The sequence below is a fragment of the Sceloporus undulatus genome, chromosome 5 (genome assembly GCF_019175285.1).
Source record: "Sceloporus undulatus isolate JIND9_A2432 ecotype Alabama chromosome 5, SceUnd_v1.1, whole genome shotgun sequence".
Lineage (NCBI taxonomy): Eukaryota > Metazoa > Chordata > Lepidosauria > Squamata > Phrynosomatidae > Sceloporus > Sceloporus undulatus.
In genome coordinates, this window is record NC_056526.1 from 187968744 (window position 1) to 187986729 (window position 17986).

The following is a 17986-nucleotide window of genomic DNA, read 5'->3' on the forward strand; positions in this document are numbered from 1 at the left end:
ACCACCCAAGGAACATTTTACCATGCAAGCCACTGTTCTGTGGGTAGAAGGGGTCTAGCAAGCAACTTAATAGGCTTGGCTTATTTTCTCAAATGGTGTTACCAATGTACTATATATAAGATGGTTGGGTTTTTTTTAACCTACCTTCTCAGAATTTATTCTTTTTTGTTCTTGAATTCTAGGCTGAGACATCAAGCCCACAAAGAACTCTACGCTTACAAACAGGTGAGCCATTTCTGTGTTTTCCCTCTTTTTCTGTTTTCTTTCCCTCCATCTGTCTCTTCTTTTTTTCAAGATAATTTTGCCCAGCTCATACTGGCCCTATCATTTTTAATCAAACTGATCTAGTAAACATCTTCGGTTTCACATCTCATAGAAAAAAAGCACTTCTGATAAGCAAGCGAGTGAATTTTTTCTTATTAATGTACATGTTTCTCTTTCTTTACTTTGCTTGTGGAGCATATGTACTTATGCACTTTACCTAAATTACATTTTAGGTAGTGCTTCACAGCTGGGAAGACATTAGCTATTATATGTTAATACCTATGAATATCTTCATTAATGAACTGTCACCAGCAAATAGGTGCCATCTTGTTATTGTTGTTGTTATTGATGCATAGCACTATCAAAGGGCTTGACACTTTGCAGAACAAATGCAAGAAAACTGGTCTCTGCAGTTCAGTTCATCACAGAGGAACAGATGGTAGAAGCAAGGATAACTGGAATTGTATCTGCATTTACAGTAATTCAGTTCTAGCTACTTAGGCATACTTTCAGTGGGTGATGAGGTCTATGGGGCTAAGCTGAAGAAGCCTGATTTCACATGATAGGAAATCATTCATTTGTTGATTCTGTCCATGTATTGCTTCATATCACAAAATCATCCTCAAAGCAACTTACTGGAAAGTTGTTGTTGTTGTTGTTGTTGTTGTTGTGTGTCTTCAGGTTGTTTCCAACTTATGCTGACCATATCATGGTGTTTTCTTGGCAATATTTGTCCAGAGAGGGTTTGCCATTGCCTTCCTCAGAAGCTGAGAGTGTGTGACTTGGCCAAGATCACCCAGTGGGTTTTCAGAATGTGGATTTGAACCCTGGTCTCCAGAGTCAGAGTCCAACACTCAAGCCGCTACTCTATGCTGGCTCTCAGGAAGTGTATACAAATCCAAAATCAATAAAGTAAAGAAAAAGAAGTCAGCATAAATATGGAAATTATATGAAACAATGTTGTCATTACAATTATTCATTCACAGTACACAAACTGAGTGCCAGATTCTGCTATCGGTCAGTGTAGATAGAGAATTTCCCCCAAGATCCTGTTATCCAAATCATTCTCATCATTTGTTATGTAGCTCTAAATCATCTCCAATTTGTGGTAACTCTATCCTAGGATTTTCTTAGCAATATTTATTCAGAGGAGATTTGCCATTGCCTTTCTCTTAGGTGGAGAGAGTGTAACTTGACCAAGATGACCCAGTAGGTTTCCATGGCTGACCAGGGATTCGAACCCAAGTCTTCCAGGATCTTTTCGGGCCCAGAGTTGCCCAGTCAAACAATATGCTGATTCCCATGTTTTTGTTTTCTTTACGTTGACCTCACTGAAATTCACAGTCTGGTTTCTCTATGGCAACTCAAGGCATCAGTGAAGCAATGATTCCACTCTGGTTTGTACTCCAAACTTTAAAGGAGCTGTCCATGCTGTTAGGGATCTCAGATAATGGCAAATCTCTTTTAAAGTTCCAGCTAAAGCCCAGAGTAGAGTCACTGCCCCACTGACATGGAAGATACTAACCAGCACTGTATTTTGTAATTATGGTTATTTTTTAAAATGTGCACTGGTACAGTTCTCTCTCTCAACGTATCTTTTCTTGCAGGTTATCCTAAAGGAAAAAGTCAAAGAACTCAACCTACATGAGGTGAGCTGGTGTTTTCCTCTCTCCCACTTGCTTTACTGTGCTCTTAAATTATCATTTGCATTTAGCCATAGTGCGGAATGGATGTCTAGACCAGTGGAGGAGTAGTAAATGTTTCATTACAGGCCCTCATCTTAACAGTACCTATTGTGAGACTTTCAGGGATAATCCAAAACTACCAATGTTAGCCTATATCACCGCCTTAGGTCCCTGTACTGGATATAAGTAAATAAAATCCTCATTATCATCATAATCATCATTGGGGTGGGCAACTGTGTGACAACCAGGAGCCAATTCCCCCCCCCCCGACCTCCCCCATGGGCCATCTCCCCACTGCAAGCCCAAATACCCCCATGTTCCTCTACAGCCCCTCTCAAAATGGCAACAGAGAGTGATATTGTGTCACTTCTTGTTGCCATCTTTCTCCCCATTCAAGCTGGTCAGCTGCAGGGATGTTGGGAGTTGTTTTGTTAGGGTTGCCTGATTTTCTGCAGACTTTGTTGTTGCTGTTTGTCATCGAGTCAGTTTTGACTCATGGTGAGACTACAAAATGATAAGACCTCCAAGAGCCACAGTCATAAATAACCCAACTCAGGTCTTGCAAATTTGGGGCAACCAGGCTTCCTTGATTACGTCAACCCCCCTGTAATGCAGTCTCCTTCTTTAACTTCTGCTTTCCGCTTTACCAATCATTGTCTTTACTAATGAGTCATGTCATCTCATGATACGTCCAAAGTACAACCGCCTCAGTTTAGCCACCCTTGGCTTTTAGTGAGCATTCAGGTCTGATTTGCTGTAGGCCCCATGCGTCTGTCTCTTTAGGAGTCCACGGCATCCATAGAATTCTCCTCAAATGTATGGATTTTCTGTGCAGCTTTCACACGCAAGCTTAGAAACTGTGGATGATTCTGACTTTGGTATCTACTGATAGTCCTTTAAACTTGAGGATCTTCCCTAATTCCTTCATAGCTGACCTTTCTACTCTTCACATGACTTTAGGGCTGCAAATAAGGAATGTCCCATAGAAAACAGGACATCTGGGAAGCCTGATAGTTGTCCAACACATCTGGATGCTGCTAGATTGGGACTGGCTGTAGTAGGTTGTACTTTTCAGAGAGGAAGGTGGCTTGAAAAAGGGAGTCGCTCCCTTCTTCTGTGTGCTCTCTCCTCACCTTGACTCCCAGGTGAGCTGGTTTTCCTGGCTTTTGAGCTGCTTCCAAAACCTGTTTGGCCAGAGAGTGTGCTGGGACAAGAGTTATGCATGCACAGTATAGGAGGTGCATCTTTCAAGACATGTTTCAAATCCTTCAAAAGAAGGGTGGACAGAGTGTGGGCACATGCTCCTTCACCCTCTTTTCTGCACCCTTGGAACATCTCCCAAACCACCTTGCCGCTCTCTTCCTTCAAATTACAACTTTTTCAGGCCCAGAGTTGCCCAACAATTGTCCAGAGTACTATAATTCAATTGTTGTTTCATACCTTCAAGCCATTTCTGACTTATGGCCACCCTAAGGTGAACTTATCACATGATTTTCTTGGCAAGGTTTATTCAGAGAGAGTTTGCCATTGCTTTCCTCTGAGGCTGAGAAAGTGTGACTTGCCCAAGGTCACCCAGTGGGTTGTCATGGCCAAATGGGGATTTGAACCCTAGTTTCCAGAGTCGTAGTTCAATATTCAAACCACTACACCATGCTGGCCCCTATGGGTTGGATTAATTTGCCCCTTAAATCCAAATTCCAGATCCTTGGACGTTATACAGATAAAGCATTATCATTCTACTTTAATAAATCCATTGATTAATATGTCACTTTTCTCCCATTCAAAGTGGCTTACAGCCATTTAAAAACACTGTACGACTTTTTAAAACAACTGTTAATGATAAATTGAAACACAATTAACCCCTGTTCTGTTTTAAAAAGATAAGCTGGAAACACAAAACCCATTTACAACATAATAAAACAAAAGCACAACACCTTTCATTAAAAGCTGTGCCTGCTGCAGCATCCAGTTTAACTGCTATCTCCATCCTCTGGGATCCTGGGATTTGTCATTCTGGAAGGCATTTGAAATTCTTTGCCAGAGAACTCACCGCTAGAAGCCATGACTGTCAAAATGATATAAACCTATGCAGGTTTAAATATGCTTGCATAGGGACTAAGGCCATCTCCAGTTCTTTCCCACATAATAACTGCATGCATGTCTTGCAAATTTTGTAGCACATCCTCAAATTTAAGTTATATCCAAGTAAAATCTGAACCCTTGCCTCCACTAACAGGCACCTTCCAAAGGAAATAAAGTGTTATCTTTATTTTATATAATATATACAAAGGCTTGTCATCAGTGTATTTCTGAGTTCAGCAAACATGCTCTTTAATTTTTGTAATTCTTAAAACTTTTGGCCAAGGAGGGAAGAGCAGTTGATCCCCATCTTGAATAACAGTGGCATCCTCAATGCTGACAAAATGATCTGCTGAGACTGTGAATTTAAACTTTAGGTCTTTGGAAATTCAAGGAAGGGAGGATCTGTTGGCTCCAGATGGAGGAGCTCAGAAACTCAAATGTGACACCATTAGTTGGTTGCTTGGAGGAGCGACAGCAAAAATCTGGTTATGCAACTGTTTTGTGACAGCCCTTGCCAAGAGTCTCACAAATGGAAGTTATTTATATTTGCTGCAGGTCTTGGGGTGTTTCTACACTGCAGAATTAAAGCAGTTTGACACCATTCTATCCTAGAGAATCGTTAAATTTGTAGTTTGGTGAGGTATCCGGCCTGGTGTGTCAGAGAGTTCTAGTACTTTCTTGTTGTTGTTGTGTGCCTCCAACTCATTTGTGATTTATGGCGACCCTAACATGGGGTTTTCTTTGCAACTTTCTTCAGAGGGGGTTTGCCATTGGCATCCTCTGAGGCTCAAAGAGCTTGACTTGCCCAGGTCACCCAATGGGATTCATGGCCAAATAGGGAATTGAACCCTGGTCTTCAGAATCGTAGTCTATCACCCGATCCCATCTCATCTTGGAAGCTAAGCAGAAGCTAAGTCCTGGTAAGGACCACCAATGAATACCAGGTGCTGTAGGCTATATTTCAGAGGAAGGAACTGGCAAAATCACCTCTTCAGATTCCTTGCCTAAGGAGGGACTGGGTCTCTTCCAGCTCTCAAATTTTATGATTCTATACAAACCTTATGAAATTCATGGGGTTGCCATAAATCGGCAGACAACTTGAAGGCATGCAGACACACACACAGAGGTCATCATAACCTAAATCCAATTAACCTTAACTAGAATAGAGTGTTGACTCAATTGGAACTTAGATAAATGTTGATTTGCTAAGTTTTCATTGATTCAGTCGTTCAACTCTGGTTGGGAATAACAGTTAGTGTTCCAAGGATTCTGAGGGTCTTGGGCAGTTGAAGGGGGCATAAACCACTGTTCCTTGCTATGGTTTTAATCTGCCTCAATGGATTGGGATGGAAATACCCCTCAAAATGTAAACTATTGGGGATCTGGAGGCTTTGACAGGCATCAGGGATTGCAAATTGGGGCCCCAGGGACCACATGCAGTTTCTGGGTCACACTTTCCCCACTCATTGTATAGTGCACACACCCTCCCATTGATGTCAAGGGATTTATCGAAACTCTCTTCTCTCTTAAGCTCATTGCTGTAGCAATACTATACTTCCGAAGTGGCAAACAGATCAAAGCAGGTATTTTAAAAAGCAGTGGGGGGGAAAAAGAGTCCAACCATAAATCAAGACTTTAAATAAAAATGAAATAGCAATAAAACAGCAAGGTGTTATTCATTAGGAGCCCTGGGGCAGGGGAAAACACCTAGTGTTTAAAAGTTTGCAAAATAAGGTGCCGCTTGAATTTGCCTGGAGGAAGATGCTCCACATCTACTGAGAGAGTCTCCACCGGTCTAGTCTTGGTAAACAAGCTACCTGAAGCTACAGAACCAGTATTGGCAGATTTCATATAGATATGGAAGGTTAACAGTGGGGTACCTTTGACTCACCAGTGTTTTGGACTACAACTCCCATAACCTCTGTTCATTAGCCTTTCTGGGAGTTTAAACCCCAAACATCTGGAGAGTCAAAGTTTCCCCAACACCTGCGGAAAAAAGTCTTTCAAAGAGAAATCATAATGCACACAGCATGTGTGCAAAAGAGCCATGATTTGTGTTATGAGAAATGTCTTTATTTTGGCACTTGTAGAACTTCGGCTGAAAACTCCCAACGGGAATTGTTTCTCCATTTCCCAGAATTGCTCCCCTTGGCTGTTTGGCTGTGCTCTCCCCTCATTCACACACTCACACTCTCAGAGCTACACACACAGCTTCACACACACACAGTTTTGTGTTCTTTGCACAAATGGTGAACTGGGATTGCCTCTGGAAGAAGAGAAACATTTCTTAAAAGGCAAGGAGGAGACTTCACCTGCAAAGTCAGAAATAAAAGCCAGGTAGAGGCATACGTTGACAAGTGACTTGAAGGTGTGTGCACATATACAGACGCACACAACCACAGCCACCTCACCTGCTCTGCTTGGATTTGAAGGTGTCTTGACAGCTATGCAAAAACACCTATGCCTTTCCATGAGGTGTTTCTATTTGGCATTGCCAGTCCCTAGCACAGTATCCCTGCAGCCTTTCGGGGAAGGGGCATTATTTAATAATTAGTTATTTTAAATTTAAACACTTTTTGGAAATGCTGGGCCATGCTGGTTAGGAAGATCACCTAAGTGGGAGGTTAGTTCTCTGCTCAAAGGCATCAGATATTTGAAGAGGAGCCAGTTTAAGTCCAGCTTAAAGGCAACCATACAATGGAGCTTGTTTTCTGCTTCTCCAGAGATTAGAACACAAACCAATGGACTCAAATGACAAAAGTGTCAGTTAGGAAGAACATCTTGACTGTAAAAGCTGCTCAAGGCTCAACCCTATTTTATAATCCATTGCCATTTTGAATGGTTCAGAGCTCAGAGCAAGTTTCCCCAAAGCAGAGGTACAGAATGTTTGACCCTCCAGAAATTTAGGACTCTAACACCCCAAATCATGTACTATTGTCTACAGTTGCTCAGGCTTCTGGGACTTGAAACCCACACATACTGTAGAAACAAAGGTCCAAAACACACTGCAGAAATAATGCAGTTCGAGACCACTTTAACGGCCCTGGCTCCAATGCTAGGGAATTCTGGGAACTGTAGTTTTTGTGAGACATTTAGCCTTCTCTGTCAGAGAGCTCTGGTGTCACAATAAACTGCAATTCCCAGGATTCCCTAGCACTGACCCAGAGCAGTTAAAGCCGTCTCAAACTGGATTATTTGTGCAGTGTGTTTTGGACCAAAGTTTCTGCACCTCTGTATCACACTTTATTATATTAGGATGTGATGCACAAAATGTTTGAAACTGCTTTCTCTGAAGACATACAAAAAGCCCCATTACCGAGTTTTTAAATTCCTCCAGCCAGTAACAACACAAAAAGGCAGCCAGTGGCAGCAGTTTCTCAAGAAAGCGCCCAGTTTGAGATGCATTTGTAATTTTGCATTTGTACTCTGATAAAACCATGAAATGTTTTGCTTTCCTTTCAGATCTCACCATATCCATTGTGAATGCAACGTGTTTTTCTGTGCCTGCGTTTCATTGTGCCTCTCACTGACCTTTCCTGTTTTTGTCCCTTGGTTCCTTTTTTCAGATTTGTGCTGTTTGTTTGGAGGAATTCAAGCCCAAAGATGAGTTGGGAATCTGTCCATGCAAACATGCCTTCCACAGAAAGTAAGTGCCAAACTTGCCGGTCAGCACAAAAGGTCAACACAACATGACTGAGACAGCCTTGGGTCTCTCTTGGAAACCCCTGGTTCACTCTCACCTTTTGGCAGCTTTCTATCTAGGAACAGTGGGGGACGGAATGAGACGAATCAGCCAGATAGGCCTTGGCTGGAAAGCTAGCTGTTCCTTGTTTCCTTGGACAGTGGCATATACACTGAACATCCAGATGCCATGACTGTGGCAGCAACCAGGTGAAAAACTGGCCCACCAGTTTGAACCCATGCAGCACCTGGCCATATATACCCTCTGTGAAAGCTTCAGTCCAGGATGGGATTGTGCAGCCCTCCAGATGTTGTTGGAATGCAACTCCCATGATTCTCCCACCATGGATTTAATAACCCAATGGGAGTTGTTATTTGACAACTGTAACCTGGAAGAAAATTTTCTTCAGCCACCCCGATTGTGGAATGACCTGCCTGGGTACACTGAGTACAAAATAAAGACATCTCTTCCGGCAGGCCTGTCTAGATAATTTTTAAACCATTAGTTTTAAAGTACAAATTGTTCATTTTGAGTATGTATTGGGCTGTGGGGTTCTTGTGGGCTGGGAATGTTTTTGCATTTTCACATATTTGAGATGGCTTTCTGTTTGGTTTGGGAACAAAAATTGCTCCAGATTTGTGCCACTTTTTTTTAGAAAACAGAGGGTTATGGCTCTTTGTCAGACCGGTGAGGGGCTTCAGGGGCCACAAAATGGGCATCCAGAGGCCACATATAGGCCACAGGCCTCACTTTGTTTACTCCGGTTTGAATTTTTCATCATGAAGGGGGGAAAACATACAAGCACTGGAGAAACACAAAAGAATGATTTTTGGGGGAAGGGGGTCTTCTGGCAGGAGCAGCCAGTAGAGCCATCCGTGTGGAAGTAGGTAGTGACTCAACTCTTGATTTTATTGGTACTTTTCCTGCTGCTGCTATGAAAGTACAGTAAATGTGCAAATCTGAAATGCTTGGGACCAGAAGTGTTTTGGAGTTTGGAGTTTTTCAGATTTTGGAATATTTGCATATACGTGATGAGCTATCTTGAAGTTGGTACCCAGTTCTAAGCATGAAATGCATTTATGTTTCTTATATACATAGCCTGAAGGTAATTTATACATACAGTAATAGTTTTAATAATTTTTGCATGAAATACGGCTTGTGGCCAATGAAAAGCTTGTGTACAATGTACAACGAAGCATTAGAAAGCAAAGGTCTCACTATGTCAGCTACCCATGTGAATAATTTTGGAATATTTTGGATTTTGGAATTCCAAATAAAGGAGACTCAACCTGTATAAGCTTTTATTTAGAAGCCGAAATCAGAGTTGGTACATTTTTGCTGACTCTATTTCCAACCAATGTTGCTTCCGACTGCAGTCCTGCGGGGAACCTCAGGAAGGGCTGGTTTAACTCAGGCTTTCCATCTGAACTTGTGCTGCTTGTTCTCTACTCCCAGGTGCCTCATCAAATGGTTGGAGGTGCGGAAAGTGTGCCCCCTGTGCAACATGGCTGTTCTCCAGTTGGCCCAACTTCACAGCAAGCCAGATCACCATGGGCTCCCACAGGAACCCCTCCCGGGGGCAGCAAACATCGTATAGCTTCCTGAGAGCCACCTGCTTCTCCAGCATAACCTGGAACCCAATGGATCTGCGCAGAGGTGCTCTGATCTCTGGACCTGCTGTGGATTGCCTCAGACTATCGGGCAGGGTTCCTTTTGTCTCTTGAAGAGTTTCCCAAGGTGCACTGGAAGGAGGGAAGGGCATAGCACTGTGCCCTGCAGTGCGACGAGAATGCCAAATGGCAAGCCTGTGAGTTTGGCTTTGCTTTAGTTCCTTTTTTATTATTGTTTTGTACAAGCACTTTACAAAGGACATGTGTAGGGTCTAGGATCAGGTGCCTGTCTTCCCATTCAAGTGGGATCGAGGGAAGGAGAAGACGAAGCCCGAGGGGATAAGGTCAAAAATCAGAAACACGCCAGGCACTATGCATGTGGTGTGCATCTCAGGCCGAAGAGACTCTGTACGCTTTCCCTTCCACCATCACCACTTTGGAAGAGACTGTGCCCTCACCCCCAAACATTTACACCTCCCTGGTGGTTACCTCATACCAGATTGCCTATGGGATTCCAGGACAGAACCAACAGCAAGGCAATACCCTGATGAACAATGATCCAGGACTCCTGATTCTCCCTTGTGCCAAGGCATGGAGAATGCTGACCCCATGTAGCCTCTAAGGAAGCGTGAGTTTCTGGAGGTACCCCTGTCTTGTGGTGTTTCAGGGGAATGTGTTCAGTTGGGCAGCAGACTAGCACTGGTCTGAAGGTTCCTGTTAGGCACTTGAGATCCACCTTTCCTCCACTCCTGCCTCAGTAAACAATTCCATTAAGTGCCCCAAGGGGAGGACGAGGGCAGATCTCATCTCACAAATTATTATCACCATAATGGACAACTTGCATCTTTGGTAAGAAGCCTCCCCCCCCCCCAAAAAAAAAAGACCCAGTAAAGCTTCTAGTAAAAGGACCGATGGATTCAGCACTGGGATATGGGAATGTCCCTCTCCATCCTGTAGTGTGCATCCACTCAAGCCATGCGCCGGTGTAGAGGAGCAGTTATTGTTCCAAGTTAGAATGGATTTTTTGTTTAAAAAAAAACAAAAGCCAAAATGGCAAATGCAGCACCCTTGAAATTGGAAGTCTTAGCCACTCTGTTAATGCTAAGGGCAAGTTTTGATGATAGGGTTCATCTGTCAAATTTGGATAAGTCGGTGCAAGAAGAGCTCAGCTGGATCAGACCTAAGGCCTCTTTTAAGTCCAGCAGGTTTGTTTTTTTGTGGGTTTTTCAGGCTATGTGGCCATGTTCTAGAAGATTTTCTTCCTGACATTTTGCCAGCATCTGTGGCTGGCATCTTCAGATGCTGGCGAAACATCAGGAAGAAAATCTTCTAGAACATGGCCTCATAGTCCGAAAAACCACAAAAAACCATGGATGCCGGCGATGAAAGCCTTCGACTTCACACTCCAGCAGTTTTGTTTCCCAAGAACAAGAGGCGAAGGCAAATGTCCCTTTCTTGGCGATATTCTCCAGCAAATGGTATCCAAAGGCATGTACTTTGTCTGAATACCCATTGCTCGAAAGCAAACCAGAACCGTAGCAGAGGTTACCTTTTTAGGATGACAACTCCCAAAATTCCCTATGTAGCACTTACTATGCTGGCTGAGGGATTCTGGGCACTGTAGTCCAAAAAGGCTAATATTTCCCCCCAGCTTATTTCACAAGAGCCATCACAATGCCTTTTAGCCATTCATGGCTTTTCCAATCAGTATTTCAGCTCCCTGACCAAAATCCAAACCAAATTGCCAAGACTATACCAAGCAATAATAGCTTGAAACACTCAAGCAGGGGAAATACATTGGGTTTTATGCAATTTTTCTTTCCTTTTAAGGCTCCAGCCGAAGGGCCAGTCAGGGCTTGGCTGGAGTCCAAGTCACCTTTCACTGTGGATTTGGGGCCTCTGAAAATAATGAGGGTTCACTATAAAAAGCAGGAGCCAAACCTAGTCTTGGGCAATTTAAGCTCCCTCCAGATGTTGTTGGACTATCTCCCATTAATCAGAGCCCAACAAGTCCTGGGTGGGCTTCACCCTTTGTTGCAATGCTGACTTTCACATGAAAAATGTCAATATGGCACCTCTGGCGTCTCTGGTGTGGAATCCAGAGTCCAGGTTAGCTGTGCGTATTATTTCAGTCTGTACAAAAGAGGCAGGATATCTCTCCAAATCTTGACCTTCCTTTGGGGAGTGATTTTTTGTTTTTTAATCTGTCTGTGCTTGCAGTTGTGCAAAGGATACAGGGAAGGTTTTTGTTTTACAGTATTACATTGTACAGCGTGGGGTTTTTTTAACAACGGCATCCAGACTGTTCTTCCTCCATAGGGTAACTTTCCAATAGCCGATCGATAATGTGGCATGGGTTTTGGTAGCAGCAGTTAAGTGATAGCTACCCACACTTAAGATTGTCTTTTTATCATTTTAGGCCATCCTGATCCAGTCTGAACGTTCCCTTAGCCTTTTCCCTCTTTCCCCCTTCTTTTTGTAAATAGTGTGCGACTCTCTGGAACAACAGAGTTTATGAACCTTAAGGGATCCTCCTCCTGGATTCATAGACGCCTTTGTACACTAAGATAAAATAAATAAAATTCTGCAGCAGAATATTTTTTTTAAGGAAAAAACAGAAGAAAGAAAACATTTGCTGGGTTATTATTTTGTAAGCTATATTTTTGTATATTTAATTGCTATTTTAAAATCCTAACGCATCTTTTTTGCTAATCACACTATTCTTAAGTGCGGGTGGGAAAGGGGTGGGGAGCAAGTTTGCATGTGATTTGACTTGAAATGTAAATAAAGGCAGATTTTTTGGAAATAAGAACTGTGTGGGGGAACTCTGTTAATAACTAGTCTTTGGCAAAGAGCCATATACTGTAGTTACTTCAGGGATAGTTAAGTCTCATCACCTTTCCCCACACATTCAAAATACATCTCCTTAGGCTGAGTGTCCCATACTCCTCACACAATAAGTCGGAAACAACTTGAAGGCACACAACAACAAGATCCATTGCAGTGACGTTCATTGTTCAGAACTGACCAGCAAATGTTAAAATTGTCTAATTAAACTACATACAGTTTCAAAGTTCAGGCTGGCCTAATTCTTGTTCATTATAATTAATAAGCACACTTCTCTCTTTCCCATAACACCCCCTTCTTTGTTGTTACATCCAAATTCTTTCACAGGAACAACCTTGCGAAGGCTTGGCTCATGCCTGCCTCCCTTCCATCCCCTGTGTCTGAGATCATCATGACTTGATAATACTGTTTCTACTGTATAACCCATCAGGCCTAATTTCCAATATTTTATCATAGAATCATAGAGTTGGAAGAAACCCAAGAGCCATCCAGTCCAACTCCCTGCTGTGCAATCAAAGCATCCCCGACAGATGGCCATCCAGCCTCTGTTTAAAGACCTCCAAGGAAGGAGACTCCACTACACTCCGAAGAAGGAGTGAGTGCCATTGTGGAATAGCCTTTACTGTCAGGAAGTTCCTCCTAATGTTGAGCTGGAATCTCTTTTCCTGGAGCCTGCATCCATTGCTCCGGGTCCTAGTTTCTGGAACAGCTGAAAACAAGCTTGCTCCTTCCTCAATATGACATCCCTTCAAGTATTTAAACAGGGCTATCATATCACCTCTTAACCTTCTCTTCTCCAGGCTAAACATCCCCAGCTCCCTAAGTCGTTCCTCATAGGACATGGTCTCCAGACCCTTCACCATTTTAGTCGTCCTCCTTTGGACACGTTCCAATTTCTCAATGTCCTTTTTGAATTGTGGTGCCCAGAACTGGACACAATATTTCTGATGGGGCCTGACCAAAGCAGAATAGAGTGGCACTATTACTTCGCTTGATCTAGACACTATACCTCTGTTGATGCAATCTAAAATTGCATTGGCCTTTTTTGCTGCTGTATCACAGTGTTGACTCATTTTCAGCTTGTGGTCTACTTGGACTCCCAGATCCCTTTCACACATATAATTCTCATTCAGCCAGGTGTCCCCCATCCTATATCTGTGCATTTCATTTTTCTGCCCTAAGTGCAGTACCTTACATTTCTCCATGCTGAATTTCATTTTGTTAGCTGTGGCCCAACTTTCTAGTCTATTCAGGTCATTTTGAATTTTGATCCTGTCCTCAGGGGTATTAGCTACTCCTAATTTGGTGTCATCTGCAAATTTGATAAGTATGCCCCCAATTCTGTCATCCAAGTCATTGATAAAGATATTGAATAGCACTGGGCCCAGGACAGACCCCTGTGGCACCCCGCAGGCAACTCCTGGCAGTGGCTGACACAGGAAGAGGAGGTCATCCTTCTGGACCTCTGAAGGATCCATGGGCCAAGAGTCCAGGAGGAAACCTTTTCCTTTCTGCAATCTGAGGACAGGTAGATGGCTCAGGGAGGAAGCCATAGCAGATCAAGGTGCTGAACTCCTGCATCCACAACAAAAAGGATTCAGTGCACAGGAATAAGTCTGAATTGTTCCTGCGTGTATCACCAAAAGGATGCCAGCCTATATATTCATTTGTAATGTCTAGGCTTATTTTGGGTAATTTTTGAGAGCCAGTTTTTTTATGGTTGCCAAAAGAGGCCACAGATCAAAGATCAGGTCATGCAGATTTTTGGGAAAACTGCTTGCCAGTGTATTCCACAAATCATAAGAGTTGGATGCATTCTGGATTAGGTTTTCAGTTGTCTCTACAAGGATCACCATGTTTTTGTTTACTTATGCAAGGCTTACCTGACCTGGGGTGCATCTACACTGTAGCCGAACAACCATTTAACTATGGGAGTATAGATTTACACTACACAAGCAAGATGTAGGATCTAGATTCACAGCATTTATGGCAGCATAAAGCTATAGCAAGATATCTACCATGTGGTGCGTCTTCCCCAGAGCTCTTTGTCCTGTGGCCGATGAACATTGCCCTGAATTTTTATCTGGTTGCACCAGGTGGAGGATTGGAGGGGAAAGAAAATATTGTTAACTTTGGCTAATCCACCAAGTCTTCTGTGTGAGATGTGCAGAAACTAGCTGAACAACAGCCTGCCTATTTGCTGACCGTAGAAACAAGCTCATTTGGTCATAGCTGGCAGAAGAGTAGAGTTCCTATCTGGGCACACCAGGAATAGCTTGGCATAGGCCCCAGAAAGCTTTCCAGAATATCAAGCAGGTGTCAAAACATTGCCGTTGTCTGCCATTGAAATGCTCTGCAGGTGTCTGGAAAGAGATTTTAATGTTAAGGCTCTGCGAGAAGCTGATAATGACAAATCGTTCCATGGAACCTGATCTACAATGTGAATTTTCTGCCTTGTAGATGGCAGCATCTAATGGCAACAGGCAGAACCCATGAGAAACTGTTTGCATATATTGACAGGGAGCTGTGCATCAGACTCAATATGTAGAAGAGCGAACATTATACATTGTAGAGTGTATCTCTCTTCAAGGATGTGTTATCACTGAAACTAAAACATACACAATGGTGCCCTATAAAAAAATGGAAAAACCAAGGTTTGATTTTTGGAATTTATATATTTAATTTTTTCAAGCCATGGATGCTTGAATCCATGGTTAAAAAAATATGTGGATACAGAGGGCTGACTCTTTGTCTGCATACGTCACTGACAGAATGCCAGACAACTAGCATAGTTACACCAGAGTAATGCATCAACAACCATTGGTGCCAGGTTGCAATCTAGAAACTCTTTGGGTTACTATCAATTCAGGAAAGAGACCCTGCCCCCAAAGGTTCTTCAGCTGGTTCTCCTCTCTGACCTTGTCACATGCTTCCATACAATTCAAATTGCAAGGAGGATTCCAGATATGTCAAGCTGCAGCTCTAAGTAGAATCGGGGCCCAAACAGGTGGAAATAGTAATAATAGTTGTTGGGCCTCTGACTCATTGGCTTTGACACATGAGAAGGTTGTGATTCCTCAAGCAACGCCTGCTAGGATGCTTTTTGCCACTGCTGCTGTTGCTTCCTTTTCATGCCTGAAGGTGGCCAGACTTTTTCCAAACCTTTGCAGAAAAGAACTGAGACCAAGTGTTTGTTTGGGAAGAGTTGCTGGGTGGAACCATGCTGCCATCTAGTGCTTATGAGCAAAGCTGGAACGATGACGGCTGAGTTCACTACAGCCGTCATCGCCTGGCTACTTTTAAACAGATCTAGCTGAGGGGAATTGTTTTTGCAGTATTTTCCCTCGAAATGCAAACATATTAATATCTCCGGTGAGAAAGGCAATGTGCAGAGTGGCTATTTTACTTTAAAATCCCTGCATTAAAATATTTTCTGTTTCATTTCCATTTTGCTGGTGCCCTGGAGTTCTAGTAATATTGTCTGTATCATGAAGCTCCAAGCATGGGTTGACTACAGTTCCCACAATCCCTAGCTATCAGTCATGATAGCTATGGCTTATGAGAGTTGAAAGTCCAATGCTAAAAACTCACTGTCAGCCTTCAGAAAGGAATCTTGCATCCAACAGCTCACCAATACATCTTCAAAAACCACTTTTCCTTTCCTAATCCTTGCACCCTTTCAGTTCTACTAACCTTCCCCCTCCCTGAAATGAAGCAATTTCCTACTTTTGCATTAATGACCATCTTTGAATAGGATGCTCAGCATTATTAAAGACAATGAGCGAAAAACAAAAGCTTGGCTTTAAGCACATAAGCTCCTCTTGACCTACTTGCCCTTCATTATGAACTCTCATCATCAACAAGGGACTACTGACTTTGTGGAAGTGCACACTCCTTGGGGGGTGTATTTTTAAACATGCAAAGAGAAAATTCTTTCTATTCCCTTCATTTGCTAGATAGCATGCGAAACAAAATTAAGTCAGGCATCTTGCTGCAAGGGCAGATGAGTCAATTACCTCTCCTGCCCTGAGACCCTGGAAAGACATGGTCAGAGGGGATAAAACTTGGCACTGAGTGGACAAATGGACAAGAAAAAAAATACAAGTCCCCTTTGCAAAGATGGTAATCCTGCATTAGTAGTACAATCACTCAACATCAGACTAAGGGTCTGTCTAGTCCCTGGATGGAGAATTTAGGACTATGGGCCAGACCATCTGGCTCTTCTTGAAAACCCACTCCTCGGAAGGAAAGAAGGCCGTGGCTCATCTGTTTTGCTCCTTTCTCACATTCCCCATTCTAGTAAGGCAAAGAGGTGCAAAGCTGATCCCTAATGCAGAACTGAATATGCAAGGAGCTAGTCACTGCCTGGCCCATAAAGTGATTCACGAGGCATTCTGACCCATGAAGCAGTTGAGAATTTGGGCCCTCATTCCCAGAAGGCTCTTCATCCCCTACCTTGTTCATAATTATGCTTCCCATGGGGTCGGCCAAATGCATTTGAAACTTCATAAACAGATTATTTCATGTTTATTTTCAATGCCAACCTTTGTCTTAAAAAAAATCCACCCAAGGGATGATAGCACACTCCGGAATACTTCAGGGCCACTTCTGGGAAATACTGTTAAGACTCTATGCAGCCATGCACTGCGACACGGAGGAATCGCTTAATGCCTTCACAGAGGAGCCAAGAGTGACAATTGCCTACTGTTGACATCCGGATGCGCTATTACCAAACCAGAAAATCATGAGTTATTTTTATCTCCACACTTGGAGAAAACATAAGTGCTTAAAAGCTCCTGTCACTGAGCCCAAAATAGATCTTCCATCTGTTAAACAAAAACCCACCGCCTTTTTCTTTGTAGGTGCAAAGCAAGGAAGCTTGCAACTGGCTAGAGTATCAGAAAGCCACAGCCTCAACTTCATGCAGAGTGGATGCCTAGTGGCTGGCTCAGGTTGGTTGACCTTCAGACTTATTGTCCCAAGAGGCACTTGGGATTTGTGGTGCACCTTGACATGAGGAGGAAGGCCTTCCGTCAAAGCTGCAGTAGATGCCCCCTGCCTTGTTAACCTGCACATCCTGCTGCAAAACCATGTAAGATAGACTCCAGATGGGCAGATTTCAGACTTGTGTAACCTAGTTGGGATTTTTTTTTAATTTCCTGTAGCTAGAACTGTAAGATTCACCACCTACATTTATCCTAGTATTTGCACAATGATTCAGTGGGGCAGACAGACGTAGAGCATTTTAAAAGTGAAAAGAATACCTCCTAGTGTGCACTTAACCTGAAAACAGGCTCCAAGATCCAGCACTGAGCTCTCAGGCTTTTTTACATGGAATTCCATTCCCCGTTTCCTCTCAAGTTTCATTCCTTTCATCAGTAAGAGATAGGCAGCATTTTAGTTGCTGATATGATTAAGAAATAACAAGTCAGAAATCCTCCTCAATCTGCTGTGAGTCACCACAGATCTTCTAGTTGATTCCAACTGGCCTTTTGCCCATTCCTGCTCTACCCCACTCAGTGAAGATGGTTTCTTGCACAATTGCCAAAATACTTCCATTAGCTTTCTAATAACTGATTACTCTCCCAGATGTCTGAGATGTGATCTTCAAGGAGGAAGAAGGCAGTTTATATTCTTGCAAACCCAACTGTGTGTATGTATCTTCAAGTTATCTGTCAACATATCTCATAGGGTTTTCTTAGGCAAGGAATGCTCAGAGGGGGACCAAGTGGGAATGCCTAACTCTTCTGCTCACTATTTCTTTGCCTCCTTCCTTTAACTCCAATTTATGGCACAAACACAAACAGGAAATCAGT

At 42.9% G+C, this 17986-nt stretch overlaps 2 protein-coding genes across 6 annotated transcripts in view; both read left to right on the forward strand.

The window, feature by feature from the left end:
* The window catches only part of RNF24 (ring finger protein 24), a 73849-nt gene extending 61339 nt beyond the window's left edge, over positions 1-12510 (forward strand). For 2 of the 4 annotated variants that reach the window (XM_042466834.1, XM_042466833.1), the window contains exons 3-6: positions 183-225; positions 1872-1913; positions 7598-7677; positions 9169-12509. In XM_042466834.1, coding sequence (XP_042322768.1) covers positions 183-225; positions 1872-1913; positions 7598-7677; positions 9169-9310 — 307 coding nt within the window. In that variant the 3' untranslated portion in view covers positions 9311-12509. Of the gene's footprint in view, positions 1-182; positions 226-1871; positions 1914-7597; positions 7678-9168 lie in introns of all 4 variants that reach the window. The other 2 variants (XM_042466835.1, XM_042466831.1) reach the window with 1 other exon arrangement.
* Positions 1-17986, forward strand: part of PTPRA (protein tyrosine phosphatase receptor type A) — a 604614-nt gene that overhangs the window by 384395 nt on the left and 202233 nt on the right. The gene's annotated exons all lie outside the window — the stretch shown is intronic.